Source organism: Panthera leo, chromosome B4 (genome assembly GCF_018350215.1).
Source record: "Panthera leo isolate Ple1 chromosome B4, P.leo_Ple1_pat1.1, whole genome shotgun sequence".
Lineage (NCBI taxonomy): Eukaryota > Metazoa > Chordata > Mammalia > Carnivora > Felidae > Panthera > Panthera leo.
Window position 1 is genome coordinate 64,734,782 of NC_056685.1, and position 21,756 is coordinate 64,756,537.

The 21,756-nt window shown below is 39.2% G+C and overlaps 1 protein-coding gene across 3 annotated transcripts in view; it reads right to left on the reverse strand.

The window, feature by feature from the left end:
- Positions 1-21,756, reverse strand: part of PKP2 (plakophilin 2) — a 261,095-nt gene that overhangs the window by 15,204 nt on the left and 224,135 nt on the right. For all 3 annotated transcript variants that reach the window (XM_042946240.1, XM_042946241.1, XM_042946239.1), the window contains 3 exons: positions 6,132-6,249; positions 5,100-5,264; positions 4,020-4,193 (listed from right to left, as the gene is read on the reverse strand). In XM_042946240.1, coding sequence (XP_042802174.1) covers positions 4,020-4,193; positions 5,100-5,264; positions 6,132-6,249 — 457 coding nt within the window. The remainder of the gene's footprint in view (positions 1-4,019; positions 4,194-5,099; positions 5,265-6,131; positions 6,250-21,756) is intronic.

Below are 21,756 nucleotides of genomic sequence, written 5' to 3' on the forward strand. Positions count from 1 at the left end.
TGGTCTTTAGAATTTGCTCAAAAAGGAAAGTAAACAGACAGATTTACCCAAGACATTTTTGTATTCCAGCTCTAGGGAATATGTGAGAATGACTATTGGTCAACTATTTGCAAAAAGCACTTCTAGTTCATATTGTCCTGATTACTAAGGAGGTTTTAAGAACCTTTTCAAATGTTTATTGGCCATTTTGTGAAGCACCTGTTCAAGTCTCTTGCCAGTTTTCTTTGGATTACCTTTTGATTATTAATTTGATGAGTTTTAAAAAAAAATTTTTTTATGTTTTATTTTTTATATTTAAGAGAGAGAGAGACAGACAGACAGACAGAGAGCAACTAGGGGAGGGGCAGAGAGACAGAATCTCAAGCAGGCTCCAGGCTTCAAGCTGTCAGCACAGAGTCCAACACGGGGCTCGAACTCATGAACTGTGAGATCATGACCTCAGCCGAGGTCAGACGCTTAACTGACTGAGCCTCCCAGGTGCCACGATGAGTTGTCATATTTTCTACATACCAACCTTTGTTACTTACACACGTTGAAAAAATCTTTTTCTACTTTGTGGTTTGACTCTTTACTGTCTTAACAATGTCTTTGGATAGCATAGCACCATAAGTTATTAATTTTAATGTAGTCAATTTATAAAACACATACTTTATAGTAGTACTTTTTGCATCCACTTTTATCTTTTTTTTTTTTTTAAAAACAAGATGGTTTTTTTTTTTTTTAATTTTTTTTAACGTTTATTTATTTTTGAGACAGAGAGAGACAGAGCATGAGTGGGGGAGGGTCAGAGAGAGGGAGACACAGAATCTGAAATAGGCTCCAGGCTCTGAGCGGTCAGCACAGAGCCCAACACCGGGCTCGAACTCACGGACCGCGAGATCATGACCTGAGCCAAAGTCGGCTGCTTAACCGACTGAGCCACCCAGGCGCCCCTTGCATCCACTTTTAAATAATCTTCCCCTATCATGAAAATATCCTTTCACAAGCTTTATAGTTTTGTCTTTAACATTTAAATCTCATTGCTGTTGTAACTTGTTTTCTAGTAAGGTGTGAGGGTAGGGGATATGTTTTGTTTTTTCCTAACAGATATGAAATTAAAAACTTCTAAAGTGTTTTAGAAATTTGAAAAGTGCTTATTTCAATGGTTTTTAACTTTGACTATGTGATGTTTAATTAACTTATTTCTACTGATACATAACTTACACACATTGTATCCATTCTAGTTTAGGCTCTTTGCACATGACCATCAACTGCTCAGTGCTATCTCAGTTATGAACACAAGTTTAATAGACTGGATATTTCCTGAAATTATTTTAAATGCCCTGCTTTTCATGTTTTCCTATTCAATGATTCTTTTTGGAAATTATAAAACCAAGTATTTTTTTATCACACAATTTAAGCATAACAAAATTAGGAACAGTGATAACTAGAAAAGATATATATGTAAGTTAAAATTTTCATAAAAAGCATCTTTTAACTTAAAAGAACATATCATTGTCCCATGGTGCCAAGGATTTTCTCCTATAAATCTCCAGTCAAATGAAACTCTAACAATTCTGAGTATGGATTAATACCAGTTCAGTGTAAGCCTCCTTTCAGGGAACTGGTCTAACATTAGGTATGATTTTAAATGCCTCGACACAATTAGGACAGTTATGAGGCTATCTCCAATGCTTTGATTCCTTTTGGACTTAGAATCTCCTAGTGCCTTAAATTCCTATTTTGTTTATCCCAGTTAGATTATTACCAAACACAGGGATTTAATCTTATTTACTGCTATGTGCTTAGCTCTAGGCTAGTGCCTGCTATACGGTAGGCACTCAAAAAATGTTTGTTTAATAAATGAATGAAGGAACTTAAGCTCTAGGTAATAAACTACATACTCAGAACTTAAGTAGTGTGTTTCTGTATGTAGTATCTATCCTCAGGAACATGGAAACATTTCTGGACTGTTTGGATTCCATGTGAGATCTTGGACTGGAAGAGGCTAAAAGCCAAGCTTAAAGGGTTAGCTCATATTGAACCATACTCAGAACACAGTGGACTCGGATATCCATACACATACATGTACACCAAGTTAATTCCTGGCATTTTCTTTTAAGTTGGCTGGTAGTTAATAGAAGGGTTTCTGTAGTTTGGCAAAGTGAAAAAAAAAATGGTTTTGGGAAACCTAGCATGGGAAAATGGGAAGGTAAGAGGATTGTGTCGTTCCTGGTAGTTTCTTGTTTCCTTCTCTTCATGCACAAGTAAATTTTGCAGAAAATCAGAGAGGTTAAAGTTTTGTCATATACATATGTATATATATATATATATATATATATATATATACATATGTATATATACGTGTGTGTGTGTGTATACACACACGTATATACATTTTTAAGTAATCTCTACACCCATATGGGTCTCAAACTCGCAACCCCGAGATCAAGAGTCACATGCTCTACTGACTTAGCCAGCCAGGCACACACAGGGGAGGGGCAGGCAGAGAGGGAGAGAGAGAACCTTAAGCAGGCTCCACACCCAGAAGAGAATCTGATACAAGGCTCGAGATCATGACCTGAGCCAAAATGAAGAGTCATGCTTAACTGAATGAGCCACCCAGGCACTCCTATTTGTGTTAAGAGAAATATTGGTTTTACTATTTCACAATTTTGTTCAAAACAGAGCAAGCTTCTCTGTAAACACATTAAAGAATGAACATGGTTTCTCAAGTAAAGAATAAATAATATTTTTGTTATCCAGAAGAGTATTCTTCTCTATGGGGATGGATAATTGGAAACTGGACATATTATGAACTATTATGGGGGAGAGGGGGGTTATTCTAATGATTTCATGACCAAGGCAAGGAATATAAGCTTAGTTCAAATAACTACATATTTATAGAATCCCTAACTATGAAGTAAGGTGTAAAATACATGGGGGAGGGAATGAGCTTTTACTGTTTTATATATTTTTGACTTTGCTGGTATAAAGTAAGCACATCAGGAGGAGAAGCAGCTCCTTATTCTGCAGTTGAGTTTTTGGGGCACAAAAGCACAGATGTCCTTTCCAACTCCATACCCAGTAGACATCTGTTGTTTTTGCCTGCCCAGCACTTATTCTTCCTTTTGGTGATGAGCCACTCCTTTAGCATTTCAGTCCATGTGATACAAGTGGCAGTGACCCCTGCCTGCTCTAACCCATCCCCTGAAATTCACATCTGGGCACACTACCGAGTCCTGGACAATCAGAACATCACAGGCTCCTAGCCACAGGTACTTCTTCAGAAATGGGCAAGTGAAACGTAGGTCTTGAGTTCCAAATGGAGTTATTGAGAAAATGGTAGTTTCTTTTCTGTGGGGACACTGGCCTGCATAAAAGGTAAGTCTGAAATCACTGGTGACCTTTGCTGCCATATGAGGAGAGCCTTTGAGAATAAAACCAAAAGAGCAAAGAGAACCCAGAGATAAAGTTATAATTACAATTGTTGGAGCACCTTACCCACCACCTTGGACTTTTCAGTTAAATGAGCCAAGAAATTACTCTTTTTTGCCCAGGCCAGTAGGTAGGATTCTGAGACTTGTAACTGAAAGAGCTCTAATATAAATATCTAGGAGTCTTTCACTCACAGTCTGACTTGGCTCTGTAGAAATGGAGGCTGAAAGTCCTAGAAAGCTGGAACTCTTGCTGGAAATTATAGAGAACTGTCTTAACCGAAGAGAGAAAAACTTTTGCTCTTACTTTACTACCTCATCTCTGAACCTGATGTAGGTATGTCCTACAGCGTCATTATTTTTTTTAATGTTTATTTATTTATTTTGAGAGACAGCAGTGGAGGGGTAGAGAGAGGAGAGAGAGAGAATCCCAAGCAGGCTCCGCACTGTCAGCATAGAGCCCGACACAGGGCTCAAACTCACGAACTGTGACATCATGACCTGAGCCGAAACCAAGAGTCCGATGCTTAACCAACTGAGCCACCCAGGCGCCCCAACAATGTCATTGTTTTTAAAAAGCAGAAAAACAGGAGCGATACTCACTGGTCCACTTCCTGCTGTGAGATTCTGCAGAGCTCCCAAAGACGCTTCCTGAGTGTAGTTTCGGACACTCTTGGCGATCAAGGACAGATACATTCTTATCACAATGGAATGCCACAGCCATTCTACACCCTTGGGGTTGCTCTTTTCTTCCGGCATTGGCATGTCCTGATATTGCTAACCACATACACAAGGAAATCCAGAATTAATGCCTTCGAGTCATTTCTACAATTCCACACCCAAACCAAGAGAGCAGAAATACCATCTAGTCTAGAGAGACTAATACTTTGCATAATAACAAGCGCCTGGTATGGAAACGAAAAGGCAAATAGGTATGATATCCAATCAGTTAACTTTGCGCTCACAATGACTATTTCTCCTTAACAACATCCTGTAAACCTCCCAACTTCACATTTCATAGTGAAAGAGAATCTAAGAGAATTAAGCATAGGCTATTCTAGAATAGTTTTCAGGCTGCTGTTAAGCTAGAAGCTAAATTAGTCACAACCACCCTGGAGATAAGAAAAACAGGCCTCTTCCCCAAGTCTTGTGAAGTTGTCTGGGATAACATCAGGATTCTAAGCTTACCAGTTGCTCTCCAAGTTCACAAATACACACCACGATAGTCTGAGGAATAGGAGGGGTGACATTCTTCCAGTTTTCACAAAATGCCAGAATGCACAGTATTTCTTCGTATGGGTGTACTTTTAGGATATCCAGAGCCAAGCATCAGGGTCGCTATTAATATTAAGCAATTTCTACACCATTGACTATACTATATTAAGCTTATTTCCTAGCTTATAAAGCATACAGCAGTATGACGTTGCGGTGAACAATGCAAATCTGCAGCCAGACTGCCCAGGACTGAATTCTATCCCCTCTACTAATTTCCTAAATTTTTCTGGGAAAATTCATTAACCTTTCGGTACTTCTGTTTCCTCATCAGTAAATGAGGATACCAACAATGCACACCTCGTAAGGTGGATGTAAGGATTAGAACAAATTAAAATAGTGCCTGAGATACACTAAGTACTCAGAAATACACACATACACACTTTGGCTTTCCAAGTCTTCCCAACATACCTCTTTTATTTTCCTGCTTCGACTGCCAAAACACCCAATACTTTTGTTGTTGTCGGCCTGGATAGTCCGATTTTGAATATAGATACTCTGGGAATATCTGTCTGGGAGCTCTGTCTCCAGCTGGTAGGAGAGGTTATGAAGAATGCACACACAGTTCTCCGTGGCCTGAGAAAAGAGGATGTGCATATTGACCATATAGACATAGATGCCCCTTTGCATGTATGCTATCACCTATCACAGGACTTACTAGGTTTTAGATCTTACACAGTTTACTGGATGCTTTAGGGTGTGCTTGGACTGTGGGGTTCCCTGGGTGCGGGGAGTGGAATGAGTACGGCTAGATCACGAACGGTCATGAGCACAATATTAGGACATAGAGGCTGAATTTCTTACAACCCCGGAGAGCCTTTCTAGTTCACTTTTAAGGGTGTGTTCAGAACGATTCTATATTTTAAGATACATAATTTAGTAGTCACATGGAGCTGGAAAACTGAAGCTATTGTTTACAGGACCGGTTAGGGGCTACTGCAGTGATCAGTATGAAAGATGCACAAACCAGGGCAACAGCAGCAGTATGAGGGAGGAATGGACAAACTGGAGGGCGTTTCTGAGGTGGAGTGCACATGGTTTGCTGCCTGGTGGATACGGGATGTGAGGAAGGAAGGTAGTCGGAGATTACTCAGATTTCTGCTTTCATTTGGTGGATGGTGATAATTGTTAAGAAGGATTATTCAGAGAAGGAGCAAGTTTGGGAGTAAGAGAAGAGATGAATTTAAGTTCATTGCTGCACATGTAGCACAGGCCTCCATTCAAATATCTACACAGAGTTGTTAAATGGCTAATTGTAAATTTGGGTCTGGAAAGTAGACGGAAAAATGGGGTTAGGCAGATTTTAATATTTCTAAGCATGGATGGGATATCTTAAGCTTAGCAAATGAGTTAATGCCAAATAGCTACTTCCAGAATACTCTGAAGAGTCTTAGTAAGACAAAGTAGGTAAATCAAATGCAAGATATTTAATGCGTGAATCACCTTGTCATCTGGCTGGTAATCTGCAATGGTTCCTCTAACATAATGAACCAGCGAGTCGATCAGTCCATCACACCTTCTCATCACTTTCCTCCCATCAGGGCCTGCTGAGCTCATGTTTCTACCAGGAAAAACAAACAACCAACCATAAGACTTAAGCTGTGTATCTAATAGGCCTTTATTTCAAAGCTTTATTTGATTGATGCTTCTTCCACGTGTCTGGAAAACTGACAAATATGTAGAAGTGTGGCAGACACTTCCTGGGGTCAATTAATTATCAATTTCTCAATGGTTTTTAAATCTGGACACAACTTCTAACTATATTCATATAACATGTTGTCACGTCAATAAAAGCTTTCTGTCTACTTCACTCTAAGCACCAAGGTCATAGCATCATTTACTTAATCTGTAATCCATCTCTGAGAGGATAGATATGAGGCAAACATTTTGCAAGTAAAAGAACAAATGGTACATCAGACACAGTATAGTAGATGTCCAAGTCCCAACCTGTTCCGTGTCTTAACTCTAAGTAACTTAAAGTTACTTAAATTCTCTGGGCCTCAATTTCCACATTTATAAAGACATGATGTTGGACTATATTATTTTGGGGTTTTATAGATTTCAGTGTAAACAATTACTGACAAATATCAACTCAGATGTTCTAAAATGTGATGATTTAATAGCTAAAATGGCAGACAGATGTGACAAAAGTGTGAAGTTCCACAGTTAAGACCTAAGTCAAGAGCATGACCTATAAATATCTTTGTACTTAGTCTATTTCTAATTTTGCTAGGTCATGACATCTTTCTATAAACAGTAACTACATCTACAAGTGGAGATTGCTTCCTTATAGAGAACTGAAACGTATCAAATACAGCAAAGTAATTTATTTGGAGATCATATTTCAAATTCAGATCACGTTTATACTCTAGTATTATTATTACTATGTTCCTCTGGGTTAAGGTTTTCTTCTTAGCATAGCAATTAAAAAAGTTGAATTCCCCACAGTGTTAACACTTCTGTCAACAAAAATGGCACAAGAGCAGCATCTTCACATTCTTTGAATTTTGAGAATCACCCTTTGGCTAACTTTAATTGCTAAGAACTAGTCCTATAAAATTTATCAGACTCGTTCTTTTTACTGGCAGGTAGAACATTCAAAGGATATTCAAAAGTTTTTATTTACAATGTCGCTGTCATTCTGAACATCAAAAGAATTACAATTCTGAGAACTTTTGAGTTATTCTTCATCTTTAAAATAATAGGTTATGGGGTGCCTGCATGGCTTTCAGTTGGTTGAGCAACTGGCTCTTGGTTTTGGTTCAGGTTATGATCTCATGGCTTTGTTGATTCCTGCATCGGGCTCTGTGCTGGCAGTGCAAAGCCTACTTGGGATTCTGTCTCCCGCTCTCTCTGCCCCTCCCCTCAAAATAAATAAACTTAGGGGCGCCTGGGTGGCTCAGTCGGTTAAGTGTCCGACTTTGGCTCAGGTCATGATCCAACAGTTTGTGAGTTCGAGCCCCATGTCGGGCTCTGTGCTGACAGCTCAGAGCCTGGAGCCTGCTTCGGATTCTGTGCTTGCCTCTCTCTCTGCCTCTCCCCGACTTGTGCTCTGTCTCTGTCTCTCTCAAAAATAAATAAAATGTAAAAAAAAAAAAAAAAAAAAATTTCTTTTTAAATAAAAAAATAATAAACTTAAAAAATAAAATAACATATTGCACCAAGTGATTTCAAAAGCCTTTCTGCCCCCAAATACTGCTTTCAATACATACAAAGAACAAATGTGCCCAGCATTGTGTTAAGAACTAGTGGGAACAAGAAAGCACACACAGCATTGTATCCTGCTCCCGCGAAGACCACATCTATAGGATGAAATCAATGATACAAGACTGCTTTTAACCCACAAAAATGCAAGTTCATGATTCAACCTAACAGTCGAGGAGAGAATGGTTGCTGGATCAATACAATGAATTTTTTTTTATATGGAATTTATTGTCAGTTTCCATACAACACCCAGTGCTCATCCTAAAAGATGCCCTCTTCAATGCCCAACACCAATCCTCCCCTCCCTCCCACCCCCCATCAACCCTCAGTTTGTTCTCAGTTTTTTTAAATTTTTTTTTTTTTTCAACATTTTTTATTTATTTTTGGGACAGAGAGAGACAGAGCATGAACGGGGGAGGGGCAGAGAGAGAGGGAGACACAGAATCGGAAACAGGCTCCAGGCTCCGAGCCATCAGCCCAGAGCCTGACGCGGGGCTCGAACTCACGGACCGCGAGATCGTGACCTGGCTGAAGTCGGACGCTTAACCGACTGCGCCACCCAGGCGCCCCTGTTCTCAGTTTTTAAGAGTCTCTTATGCTTTGGCTCTCTCCCACTCTAACCTCTTTTTTTTTTTTTTCCCTTCCCGTCCCCCATGGGTTTCTGTTAAGTTTCTCAGGATCCACATAAGAGTGAAAACATATGGTATCTTTCTCTGTATGGCTTATTTCACTTAGCATCACACTCTCCAGTTCCATCCACGTTGCTACCAAGGGCCATATTTCATTCTTTCTCATCGCCACGTAGTACTCCATTGTGTATATAAACCACAATTTCTTTATCCATTCATCAGTTGATGGACATTTAGGCTCTTTCCATAATTTGGCTATTGTTGAGAGTGCTGCTATAAACATTGGGGTACAAGTGCCCCTATGCATCAGTACTCCTGTATCCCTTGGGTAAATTCCTAGCAGTGCTATTGCTGGGTCATAGGGTAGGTCTATTTTTAATTTTCTGAGGAACCTTCACACTGTTTTCCAGAGCGGCTGCACCAATTTGCATTCCCACCAACAGTGCAAGAGGGTTCCCGTTTCTCCACATCCTCTCCAGCATCTATAGTCTCCTGATTTGTTCATTCTGGCCACTCTGACTGGCATGAGGTGATATCTGAGTGTGGTTTTGATTTGTATTTCCCTGATGAGGAGCAATGTTGAGCATCTTTTCATGTGCCTGCTGGCCAGCTGGATGTCTTCTTTAGAGAAGTGTCTATTCTACAATGAATTTTTAACTTTAACAAAATCCCTTCTGTGACTCTGGTTTTCATTTGATTATTCTAATTACAGATTCACCTCTTTATTCTCTTTATTTACTTTTTACTGTACCATTGAAAAAAGAACACTCATGGGTTCATAAACTGTAAATCAAACCATTTTTACTGTAGGTTTTTCCCAAGAAATGATCATTTGAACCAAGATCCTGTATCCACTCTTTGAAGAAGCTTGACAGAAACTGAAAAAGCATCTTTTCCAGTCATCTCATCTTATACCTGGAGAAACTGAGGTCCACAGAGTTTAAGTTACTTTTCTTGATGATAGCACAGTAGTGGTAACGTCAGGATAGGAGAGCTGTTCTTTATTTTCCAGAATAGAGCACGCCTCATCTAACATTTATTCACTCTGCCATTTGGTTAGCAAACACCATATGTCCCCCAACTCTGAGACAATGCTATCACATGTTTGAAAGCTTCCCTTTGACCTTTGCAACCTCTGGCTTGGAGAAATGGCAGTAGTCTAAAATTGCTTTGACAAATCAAAAGATTTCTCACTAGCTGAACCCACTATATACCTTGCAGATGGGTGGCTTAACTTCGTTCAACTTCAAAGTGTTTACTGTGGGTGAGAATGGTAATTCAAATTGGCAGGACTGCCAGTTCACACGCATGAACTGCTGTCTTGCAGTTTGGTATTATCCAGACTCTGCTTGCTTGAAATGGGACTTATCAGGATTTTCTGGCAGTTGATACCTTTGTTGACAGAAAGTGCATGGAACCCCACTGCTTCAGTCATTTGCTCCTGCATATCAAAAATAGTTCCTACCTTACTTAACCACCCAGAAATATGAACGATAAGGGTGGATTATTTTATAGCGCTATATCCATGAATAGAAGTCACTAGTCAGAAAGGAATTTGCTATTGCACCACTCTGAAAAGAAGCAGTAATTACTAAAATGATATATCTATTTTAAAGTACTAAAATAGTTCTTTCAATAGCTAGTATTTAAGCTTGTGGGAATCAGAGAATTAAACCGTGATGATCTTAGGCAGAATGGAAGCTTTTAAAATGTATCTCCTGAATCCTAAGAAATATTTCCTTACATGTAGCCCAATGGAAGTTTAATATGAAAAAAATCCCAAAGTTATAAATGGAACAATATCAAGCATCAGTATGTCAAAACAAAAATCCTACTGAAAAGTAAGAGAATGAGCAAACACATGACTCATTAAAAATTGATTATCAGAGTTACCAATGAATATATTAGAAATGCTTAATTTAGTGTCTATGGTGTTAACTCAATTAAATGATGCATTTACTTCCTCTGGTATAATCTAGCCAAAGTCTTAGTAAGTATGTGGGCAACTTCCAGGAAGCTGAAACCTCATGCTGTTGGTACACTGAAATTTAAAAACCAGGTCCTTAGGGGCACCTGAGTGGCTCCGTCGGTTAAGCGTCTGACTTCGGCTCAGGTCATGATCTCATGGTTTGTGAGTTCCAGCCCCACATCAGGCTCTGTGCTGTCAGCTCAGAGCCTGGAGCCTGCTTTGGATTCTGTGTCTCCTCTCTCTCTGCCCCTCCCCCACTCACGCTGTGTCTCTGTCTCACAAAGACAAATAAATGTTAAAAAATTTTAAAAGAAAAATAAATTAAAAAAAATAAAAACCAGGTCCTTGGAGTGGGGGTTGGAGGCAGGTGGCCAGGGCCTCAGAAGAAGGAATATAAACTCATTGCACCAAGGCAGGGAATATAAACACAGTGACCAAGGCAGGGCTGTTTTGGAGCTCTTCACCTTCACTGAGTCAGACTGGGAGGACACCAGTTTCATCGGTTGCTTGTGATCTTTATACACAAGAAGGTATTGGGGCGTCTGGGTGGCTCAGTCGGTTAAGCGTCCGACTTCGGCTCAGGTCATGATCTCGCGGTCTGTGGGTTCGAGCCCCGCGTCGGGCTCTGTGCTGACAGCTTGGAGCCTGCAGCCTGCTTCGGATTCTGTGTCTCCCTCTTTCTCTGACCCTCCCCCATTCATGCTCTCTCTCTGTCTCAAAAATAAATAAACGTTTAAAAAAAAAAAAAAGGTAATACCTTAATATGCAAGGTATTAAAAAGAGTTTTTCTGGTAATGTGACCTGTAATAGGTGGGGAAAAAATAGAATCTGAACCCTCTGTACATCTCTGAACAAAACCTCACATATTTAGGAGGATTCGGGTGTTTTATCCAAAAGCGAATCAGCGATTCGTGACTCTGTCTGCGACCACTTATCTCCCACATTCCTGAGTGTCACAATGAAAAGAAGAAAAGAAAACCAAACACCCTGGACCTCGCTAGAATTAAAAGAAGAATGGTATATCCTTGTTAAGATTAATGACAGGGTGACTAAACCTTCAATTCATACGGTGAACCAAAGAATGGACAAAGTCAAATGATAAAAATAACTGCAATTTAGTGTGTGTGACAGATAGAGTAGGCATTATATAAATATTATGATCTGTAATTTTCATAAAATTCCCCCAAATCACAGCATGCTAAAATCTCATTTGGAATCCTGACCTGTGACTCCTGTTGAAAATCAGAATTATCTGCTTCTAGTAGGATTTTTATTGGCCCTTCCATCAACAATTATCTGTGTGTGGCTGCTTGTAGGCAGGCATGCTGTTAAAACCAGTCTGCCAGCACTGAAAGAAAGTTTGTTACAACACAGAATGTTCAAAGCTCACTGTGTGGTGCATGGCCAACTAGCTAGGGGAAATGAACACGGTATGTTAACTATACTGAAATTAAAATTAAAAAAAAAAATAAAGTGAAAGGCTATAATTGTTTACCAGATAGGAGAACGACAGATAATAATATGGTTAAAGTCAATCTTTTTTTTTTTTTTTAATTTATTAGAGAGAGCGAGAGCGTGAGTGCGTGTCTGCACATGTGTGCACACAAGTAGGGGAGGGGTAGAGAGAGAAGGAGAGAAAGAAAATCCCAAGCAGTCTCTGCAGTGCAGAACCTGATGCGGGGCTTGAACTCACAAACCAAGAGATCATGGCCTGAACCCAAGTCAGCCTCTTAACGACTGAGCCACCCAGATGCCCCAAAGTGAATCTTTTTAAGATACTTCACCAACAAGTAATTCTAAGAGGCAGAGATTTTTTAAAAATATTTTAAAAATATTTACTTACTTTTGGGGCAGGGAGAGGGCAGAGAAAGGAGACACAGAATCTGAAGCAGGCTCCAACTCACGGACCGTGAGATCATGACCTGAGCCAAAGACAGACACTTAACTATGTCACCCAGGCCCCCCCCCCCAATTTTTTTTTAAATGGGGCAATGTCTACTGATTATAGGTGTGGTTTTCTACTAACACACAGTTTACATGTGTATCACATGCAAGACCTACTGCCTATGGGACCAGTCTTCAAGGTATAACCAAGCATACTGAAATAGTGATCACCTCAATGGTTTAAAAAATACTATGGCTACATCTTCACATTCACCAACAATTGTGGGATTTCTAATGTTATGTATCAGAAATTGTGCAGTAAGGCCTCAGTCCCCTAAGTGCTTGGTCAGAGTCCATTCTAAGACCCAACAGGCACTTGATAAGAGATTGGTGGATAAGGAGGCGTCCTTCTTCCTCTTGTTATTTGAGATTTAGGTCTGGGCTTTTGTTTATCTCTCAGCTGATATATATCAAACAGTTGGGCCTTGTCTGTGATTAACCCAGAGAAAGCAGCAGAGGCAGTCTGTTATTGCACAGAACAAAAGGGGAGCCTCATTTGAGCTGGCAGAGGGACAAAAACTCTTTGCCAAGAGAAGGGCTTGTCTGTTACCCTGAAGTCAACATCAGTTCCTGAAGGTATCTGCAAACATCAGCCAAAGTCAACTGTTTGGTCTGCAAACAGAAGGATCATTGGGAAGTAGAACAAAGCTCTCCCACCTACATATCTTGTTCCTTCCAGGACAAGGAACATTAACCGAACAAAGATATGTCAGCATCTATTATACATCAAGAAACCAGAAGGTAGAGGAGGAGAAAATCTGTCCTCAAAAATCCTTTAGTTTTGCTTTCCTGTATTTTTCAGGTCCTCCAAAAGTATTCTGAATAGTCAATGCAACCAGTAATAATCTGGTTGGCAGGTTAATAGTCATTTCTTTTGGATTTAGCTGGCTGTTCAAGATAAAATGCCAAATTACATTTCAAATCAATTATCAAGAGCAAACTCATTTTTAAAATATGCCCAGAAGCCACTGGAACTTGGGTAGACACTCTTGACACCTAAGGGAGACATCTGGGTACCAGACTAAGATTGATAAAGTTGCTTAAGTCCTAGCGAAAATCATATGATGCTCAGATAGTCTGTACCTCCAAGACAGCCATAGACTTTAACCACAGGATAGCAACAAAGTCATCAGCTGCTTTATCCAAATACATCAACCTGCTCATTTTTTTCTTAAATAATGATGAATCACAAAATTTTTAATAGTAATTCTGACTATGATAAGAGTTTCTCTGACAAAGAGAAATGTCATATAATTATTGAGAAGTACAATTTTTAATCTGGGCCTATCTGCTAAGGGCATGGATAGAACAGGAGAAAATTGAGTCTGAAGAACTGAGACCTTTTCAAGGATTGTCATTGTGCTGTTTGACAATTCTAATGTGACATATACTCTTAAGAGCACTGGGCTGAGGGAGATCAGAGAGGGATGAAAACATGGCTGTATTTGCTTGGTTTGATGTTTGATTTGTTCGCTTTACTATCTTACTGATGAGAGATTTCAATTTTTTTTTAAATGTTTTTATTTATTTTTGAAGGAGAGAGACAGATCATGAGTGGGGGAGGAACAGAGAGAGAGGGAGACACAGAATCCGAAGCGGGCTCCAGGCTCTGAGCTGTCAGCACAGAGCCTGATGCAGGGCTCGAACCTATGAACTGTGAGATCATGACGTGAGCCGAAGTTGGACGCTTAACTGACTGAGCCACCCAGGCGCCCCACTGATGAGAGATTTCAAACTGATGATCTGAAATCTCCAAGATTTAGCTTATAAAACATTTTTTAAAATCCAGATTTTATATACCCATTTATTTTTTAAACATTTACTTTTGAGAGAGAGAGTGTGTGAGTGGAGGCGGGGCAGAGGGAGAGGGAGAAAGAATTCCAAACAGGCTCCATGCTGTCAGCACAAAGCCTGATGCAGGGCTTGAACCCACGAACTGTGAGATCACAACCTGAGCCAAAATCAAGAGTCAGATGCTCAATTGACTGAGCTACCCAGGAAGCTCTTATATATCCATTTAAATACAACTTACACCTTTTAAATTTATGTGAAGAGATATTTACAAAATAATTTAATCCGTTAAACTACACATTTGTTTCTATGTTATTGGTGACCAAGAATTCCTGTCCCCCAAGAATTCTGATCCTTCCAGCTGGACTAAAAATCAAATTGACATGACACATATTTAGAGGAGAAAATCAAATAGCGTATTTACAGAGAATCTACACAGTCATGGAAATTCCAAAGAATTTTGCCTGAAGTATATGAGGCAAAATGAAGTATATGAGTCATTCTGAACTAAGAAGAAGTGGGTAGGGGTCTGGGACTTCAGAGGAATATAATTTACAGGGCAGTAAGAGCAGATGTTTGGTAATTAGATGTTTGTCCTGCCATACAGATGGGTCAGATAAAATTTATCTCTGCTAATAACGCTTATTTTGGAAAGACCCCTAATTTAGGGTATTCTATGTAGTTAACAAAGGGGCAAAATTTTCTCTAGAGCCCACAGGATCTTGATTGCCTTCAGCTCAAAATAATCTTCATGTCAAGGTGGGCCCTCTTAGGGTGGTCTATCCTTGACCCCCACAATATCTGAAATGTACCACATATAAAATGCAATTATAACTGATAGTATAACATTGCTGTAAATATTGCCAATTCCATTACATATGGTGTACAGGAGTAAATGTTGTCACTCCAAGGAATGTCTCTTTGACATATTATTTTAAGCTGGTTATTTTTAAGAAGCAGCAAACACAGGAGAAGGTCTGCAAACCAAGTGGAAGTTACACTTTTGTAAGAGACATTTACATTTGTAAGGGAAATCTCCATTTGTGAAGGTGTCTCCTAGCTATATTGGCAAGTGGGGGAAGACTCTAAATCTCTAAAAAATTATCAATGGAGAAAGCATGAACTTAAAACTGCCTAACAGCCTTATTCTTGTTTACTGTGGTTTGCCTGGTAACTTCCCTGACTCCCACCCCCAACGTCTTCTTTGTCTCTGACTGAAGATGATATTTAAGGTGATGGCTTTAGGCATTTTGGGGAGTTACTCAGTTTTCTTGGGTTTCTCCCATGTATATAGGAGATATACATTTTATTAAGCTTTTGTTTGACTTTCTCCTGCTAGTCTGTCTCAAGTCAATTTGATTGTTAGACCAGCCAGAAGAATCTTGAAGGGCACAGAAAAAACTTTCCTCTCTATCAACAGACTTCAATGTTGCTTATGTTTACATATCAAATGTGAAGAATTTAAATAATTAACCAAATACATGTGTTTGAAGTTGATGATTCAATTGTCTTTATATTTCTGGAAAAACCACTCTGTAGGTTGAATTATGTGAATACTTCTATCAAGTTTTGGTATTGTTTACACTATCTTCTAGCTTTATATTAAATTATTTTCCAGAAATAAAGAACTACATTTAAATTACAATTTTAAAAAGTAGTTCTGACTTGCTTTGGATCTATATTCTCACACACAAAAAAACTTATTTGATAATCAGGGAAACTAGACCCTAGTTTAAGTAATCTTAATTATTTAAATAATCATCTAGCATTATGCACACAGCTAGACCAAATAAATCCTTTTCTGTCATGAATATTCAGAATAAGGGATGAATGAGCACAAATAAATAGAATGAAAATATATAATTAAGGAAATGCAGATTCAAAAAAGTTCTGAAGTTTGATATCTAGATATGTGTAAAATGAAATTCAGTAACACCATATTTTTTAATACTCAACAAGATAGATATATTTGAATATATTAAAATTTTACAGAGACATTCTTTTTCCAGAGAGTAGGTGTACTGATATTCAGTACAGCACCCCCTCCCACCCCATGACATTACTCTCAACCCTGTGGCTAATTAGGACACAAGACTGATAAGTACAGCTTTTCTTTTTAAGGTAGTTTGCTTTCTCTGACCACTCAAATCCACCCCGGTTAGATTTACAGTAATAAGTGACAATGGAAGTTTCTTTTAAGACAGTTATAGATTTTAGTTTATATAATTATATTATACATTCATCAAAACACATTTGCTATACTATGATGTGGAGAAAATGAAGTTTGAGTAATTTGCAAGGGAAATGTGGTAACCATTTGCTTCTCTAACTGACATCTATGGGCACAAAATACAAGAATAAGAAAAATCATCCTAAACAAAAAGGCAAAATTCTAGGGTGGTCTTCAATTATGGTGATAAGATTAATATGACTATATTGAAAAATGACAGAGACGAACCAGTAACAGAATGAGGAGCTGAAGATGGAGAGGGACATTCAAACACCTACTCATCCTTTAAAAGCTCCTTCAGGGGCGCCTGGGTGGCTCAGTCGGTTAAGGCGCCGACTTCAGCTCAGGTCATGATCTCGCGGTCCATGAGTTCAAGCCCGGCGTCGGGATCTGTGCTGACAGCTCAGAGCCTGGAGCCTGTTTCAGATTCTGTGTCTCCCTCTCTCTGACCCTCCCCCGTTCATGCTCTGTCTCTCTCTGTCTCAAAAATACACAAACGTTTAAAAAAAAAAAATAAAAAATAAATAAAAGCTCCTTAAATGTAACTTTCCAGTTAACTTTTTCCAACCTTCAGGCAACTCAATGCCTTGGTCTTTCATACCTTTTACACTTCTTATCAAATGGACTGTGACTTTTCTCTTCAGGTGCCTGTCTCTCCTACTAAACCTGGAGTTCCTCCAGGGCAAAGATAGATCTCATCTCCCTTTGAAATTTCAGAAATTTAAAGAGTGCTTTGAATATAGCAGGCATTCAAGGAATAAATACAATGTTGGGTAAGAGGAAAGATAGACTAAGTGGTAAAATACCAAGAAAGCTGGACTAGTTTCCTTTCTCAAATTTCTGATAACTGGTTCTGTACTTGTGGGAGAATCACTGTCCACTTAATTTCTTCAAGAATGAAGAAGGAGACTACTAGCAGAGGCTGCCTAGACATGTTTGTGTTTGGCCCGAAGTGTCTTCCAGAAGTTTGAATCTCACTGCTCTTGGAACAAGCATTTTTCCCGCCATTCTCTAGTCTGACAGTTTCTGCCATTCCACATGGTCTTACTCCTGTCCACAAGAAGTCCAATCTGAAGTCTGGAGGCATTCTAATTTCTGACCTCTAAGTTATTTCCACCCCTTCTCCTTTAAGAGAACAAAGACCGAGGAAAGAGGGGGAAAGAAATGAAAGGAAGGAAGGAGGGGAAGATAGAAGCCAGGAGAATAATATGGAGGAACAGAGAACAGTGGTAAATCTTTGGTAGAAATTTCAAACCTCCCCTGATAATAACCATTGGTTTTATTTGTCACATCCAAAGGTTTTCCAAAAGTGTGTGAATTAGGGAGGTGGAACATACAGATTTGACAGCCATGTCACATCAATTGCTAAGAAGTTACCCATATTAATTGGAAAGCAGGGGCTCATCACAATGAGTGTGCTTGTAGGAGAGGTGTTAAATCAAAGAAGGCAGCTAATGCTTTTTGGTAAATTTATAATTCTATGATTGTCACATAAGTCTTTTGGAATCTGAAATTCCTGGCAGAGTGTATCCTACTGATTGCAATGAATTATCAAATATTTTAACTGTTACACTTCTCACTCTAAATAAATAAAAATAATTTGAAAAAAATTTTCTCCATTCAAAAAAAAAAAAAAAAAGAAAGAAATGCTGAAGCTTTGGAATACCTTCCAAGAAAACAAAGGAATTGTTTCTTCTTTGAAAAGGGATGTGTATAGAAAAAAAATATGCTTGTACCCTAACTATCCACATTTTGATGGTAATTAACAGAAATTCAGATCTGGTGGTGTGCTGGTAAATGTTTATTTAACAACTAACTTTCTAGGGGCAAGGGAGTTGGGAGACCTCTGACTTGCAGCATTTGCCAGTTTCTATGGTATAAATACTCCCAGTGGCTGATTTCAAGTTACCAACATGAGGTCACTGCCTATGGAGTTAAGAGATGCTGACGATCGCTTTTGCTGGCTCTAGCACAAGGTAGAGGGTACAATTTTATGTTTCCTCTCCTACCTTGGATTTTACTACTCTTAGGCTTGCATAATATTGTTTAAGAAACCTAAAGAAAGTGCTACGTCCCATGGAAAATGCTGCTGCAAGCAGACGTTAATCCTGTACGTAAGAGATCTGACACCTGACAAGTATGCTGTACCTGACAGTCTCTCTGAATGATAAACTCTGCAGGTGCTCCTGTGTGAATGCAATCTCGCTGAGGCAGCTCCAGGTGGACAGGGCCACTGCCACAATTTCATCAACAAAGCAAGTGACTTATTCTATGCCATTGCTATATGCAGACCAAGGGAAGTCCTTCTCAAAACTGATCTCAGTGTCAAGTTAGTAAAGGGACAAAGTCACTGGTGCATGCAGTTTTTCTCCTAAGTAGATTGAAAAAATTTAGCTAGGCTAACCTGAGTCAACCATAATGCCAAGGATACTGCTCATGTGGCCAATTCATTTTTGGCTCTTATACTCTCTGGGGGACAGAATACCTCAAATAAACTTGTAGCAATTAAGATATTTGCTAACATTTATGACCTTCTTATTCAGCTTAGATTCACACTTGTTAGAACCAGTCAACACCTGTCTTAAAATCTTTTTTAGAGAAGCTGTGGTCAAAAATAAGCAACTGCTCAGCAGACACTTCTATTGTCATGGAAACTGAGGCTATTTGATTGCAGGTTCCCTAGAGGTCTTCTCTTACATTCTGCGCATTTGTCCTAGCACAGGTCCTAGAGGCTTTTATACTCACAGTGACAACATCTACCCTGATTTGCCTACAATGCCATCTCCTCTCATGGAAATTTCTCTCATTTCTTAGGCTTCATCCTTTGTACCTTCTCTGTTTATATGAAACGCAGTGTAGAGTTCCACTTGCACAGAACTTCTAAAACAAAAACAAGGAGACACGGATACAGTACTTTAAGACTTGAATGTGACTTTAAATTGGCCTACCTACCCTGTGAGGTTACAAGACTGTGAAGGGCAGACGTTTTATCCACATGAGCACAGTCTGTAGAAATGTGACAAACATTAATGTATTCATTTATAAATGTATTTGGCTTTGGAGACAGCCTTCCTGGATCTGAATTCCAGCTTTGTCTCTTACCAGTTACATGACATTGGGGAAAATTCATTAATCTAAGCCCCTCATCTACAAGATAGAGAAAGCTTACTTTACAAGGATTTGTAAGTTTAAGAATACACTGAGAAAATCCTCATAACGCATTCAGAATAGTTTCTAGAACATAATACACAATAAATGTCAGTTATTATTATTGTAAATTAGATATACAGGTGAAATAAGAACAGATACTTAAGCATATAATATGACATTCAATTTTGTAGATTTTTTGCTATATTCTGCTTCTGAAAGTAGTTCAAATCAGTGGTTTGGATTGGTTTTGCAAACACTGTTTGAAATGGTTTCATACTGATGGGAGTGTATTCAGCTATCACATCTTCTGGAAAATGTGTGTGAACCAGGGCACTGCTACACTCTGACCATGCAAATCTTTTATTCTTCATTGATAAGGGGAAACTACACAAAGAAATTTGTTACTCACGTTTTTATCTTTGTATTATTCACCTTCTCAATACACCCTTCCCATTGATATTATAATTCTTCTTCACACAGAACTCATATTTCTATCCTCCCATACTAGCTAATCTTGCTTACAGAAGAAAAAAATTAACTCCTTAAGATGACCTTCAAGGCCCCCACAATCTGGCCTTAGCCTATGTTTCCATCTTCTGTTTGATCACTTCCCATCACAAATTTGATACTGTTGCCAGACTTGATTATTCACTCAGTTCATCATTTTTTCATTTGCTCATTCATTTATTTTTTTAATTCAAATACTTTATATTTGCTTACTATATGTCAGAAACTTTGCTAGGTGTCAAGGATTAAAGATAAACAGAATGTGTAGACATGTTTGCATTTGTAGAGAAATGAGCTCAACCTGCAAAAGAAGAGGAAGCAGAGAGAAGATAGAAATTTAAAAAAAGGGTGAGGGGCACCCGGGTGGGGGGCCCAGTCCATCAAGTGTCTAACTTTTTTTTTTTTTTTAAAAATTTTTTTTTTTTTCAACGTTTTTTATTTATTTTTTTTGGGGGGACAGAGAGAGACAGAGCATGAACGGGGGAGGGGCAGAGAGAGAGGGAGACACAGAATCGGAAACAGGCTCCAGGCTCCGAGCCATCAGCCCAGAGCCTGACGCGGGGCTCGAACTCACGGACCACGAGATCGTGACCTGGCTCAAGTCGGACGCTTAACCGACTGCGCCATCCAGGCGCCCCTAGTGTCTAACTCTTGACCTCGGGTCAGGTCATGATCTCTTGGTTCATAAGATCCAGTCCCACGTTGGGCTGAGTGCTGGCAGAGGAGCCTGCTTGGGATTATTTCCCTGTCTCTGCCCCTCCCCCATTCATTCTCCCTCCCCCCCACCCCCCAAATAAATAAACTTAAAAAACAAAAAACAAAAAACAGAGTGAGTCCCAGGGATGCTGAATTTCTGTCCTAGTCCTTGAGGTCATGGTTCCTCGTGTACTTCCTTCACTTTCACAAGTGACTGTCAACATATCACCCACATGAGCCAATGAATCCTTATTTGGCTTGAGTGAGTTTGAGTTGAGTATCTGTCATTTTGAGTTGAAAAAGTCCAGATACATCTGCCACTTTAAGAACTCTGATGTACACAGCCAGGCAAGGGGAGCTACAGAGAAATTTTGAGATGCAAAATGTTTTTAATTTTTTGAGTGTTTATTTTTATTTATTTTGAGAGAGAGAGAGGGAGGGAAGGAGGGGAGAGAATGTTAGCAAGGCAGGGGCAGAGAAAGAGAGAGAGAGAGATAATGAATCCCAAGCAGGCTTCATGGTCAGTGCAGAGGGGCTGCACTGATGTGGGGCTCGAGCCCACAAACTGTGAGATCATAACCTGAGCCAAAATCAAGACTCGGATGCTTAGCCGACTGGGCCACCCAGCTGTCTCCAAAATGTTTTTATTTTTATTTACTTTATTTATTTATTTTTCCCCCAAAATGTTTTCAAGTAGAACAAAATGTGTTATTAGATCAAAAGTGCAATAAAAAAGCAGTTCTAGTGAACTGTACAGAAGGACAGATTCAAACAGATCATATAGGCACCTCTTCTGCTGTTCAAGAATTTAGTCCTTAGTCCTTAGAGAATTTCTGACTATTGAAATAATCCACCAAGGCCTAGTTCATTTGGCACCCCTTCTATAGTGTCTTTCAGATCCCAGTCAGCTGGCATGAATTGTCCTTTGTTCTGCATTCCTGCAGCACC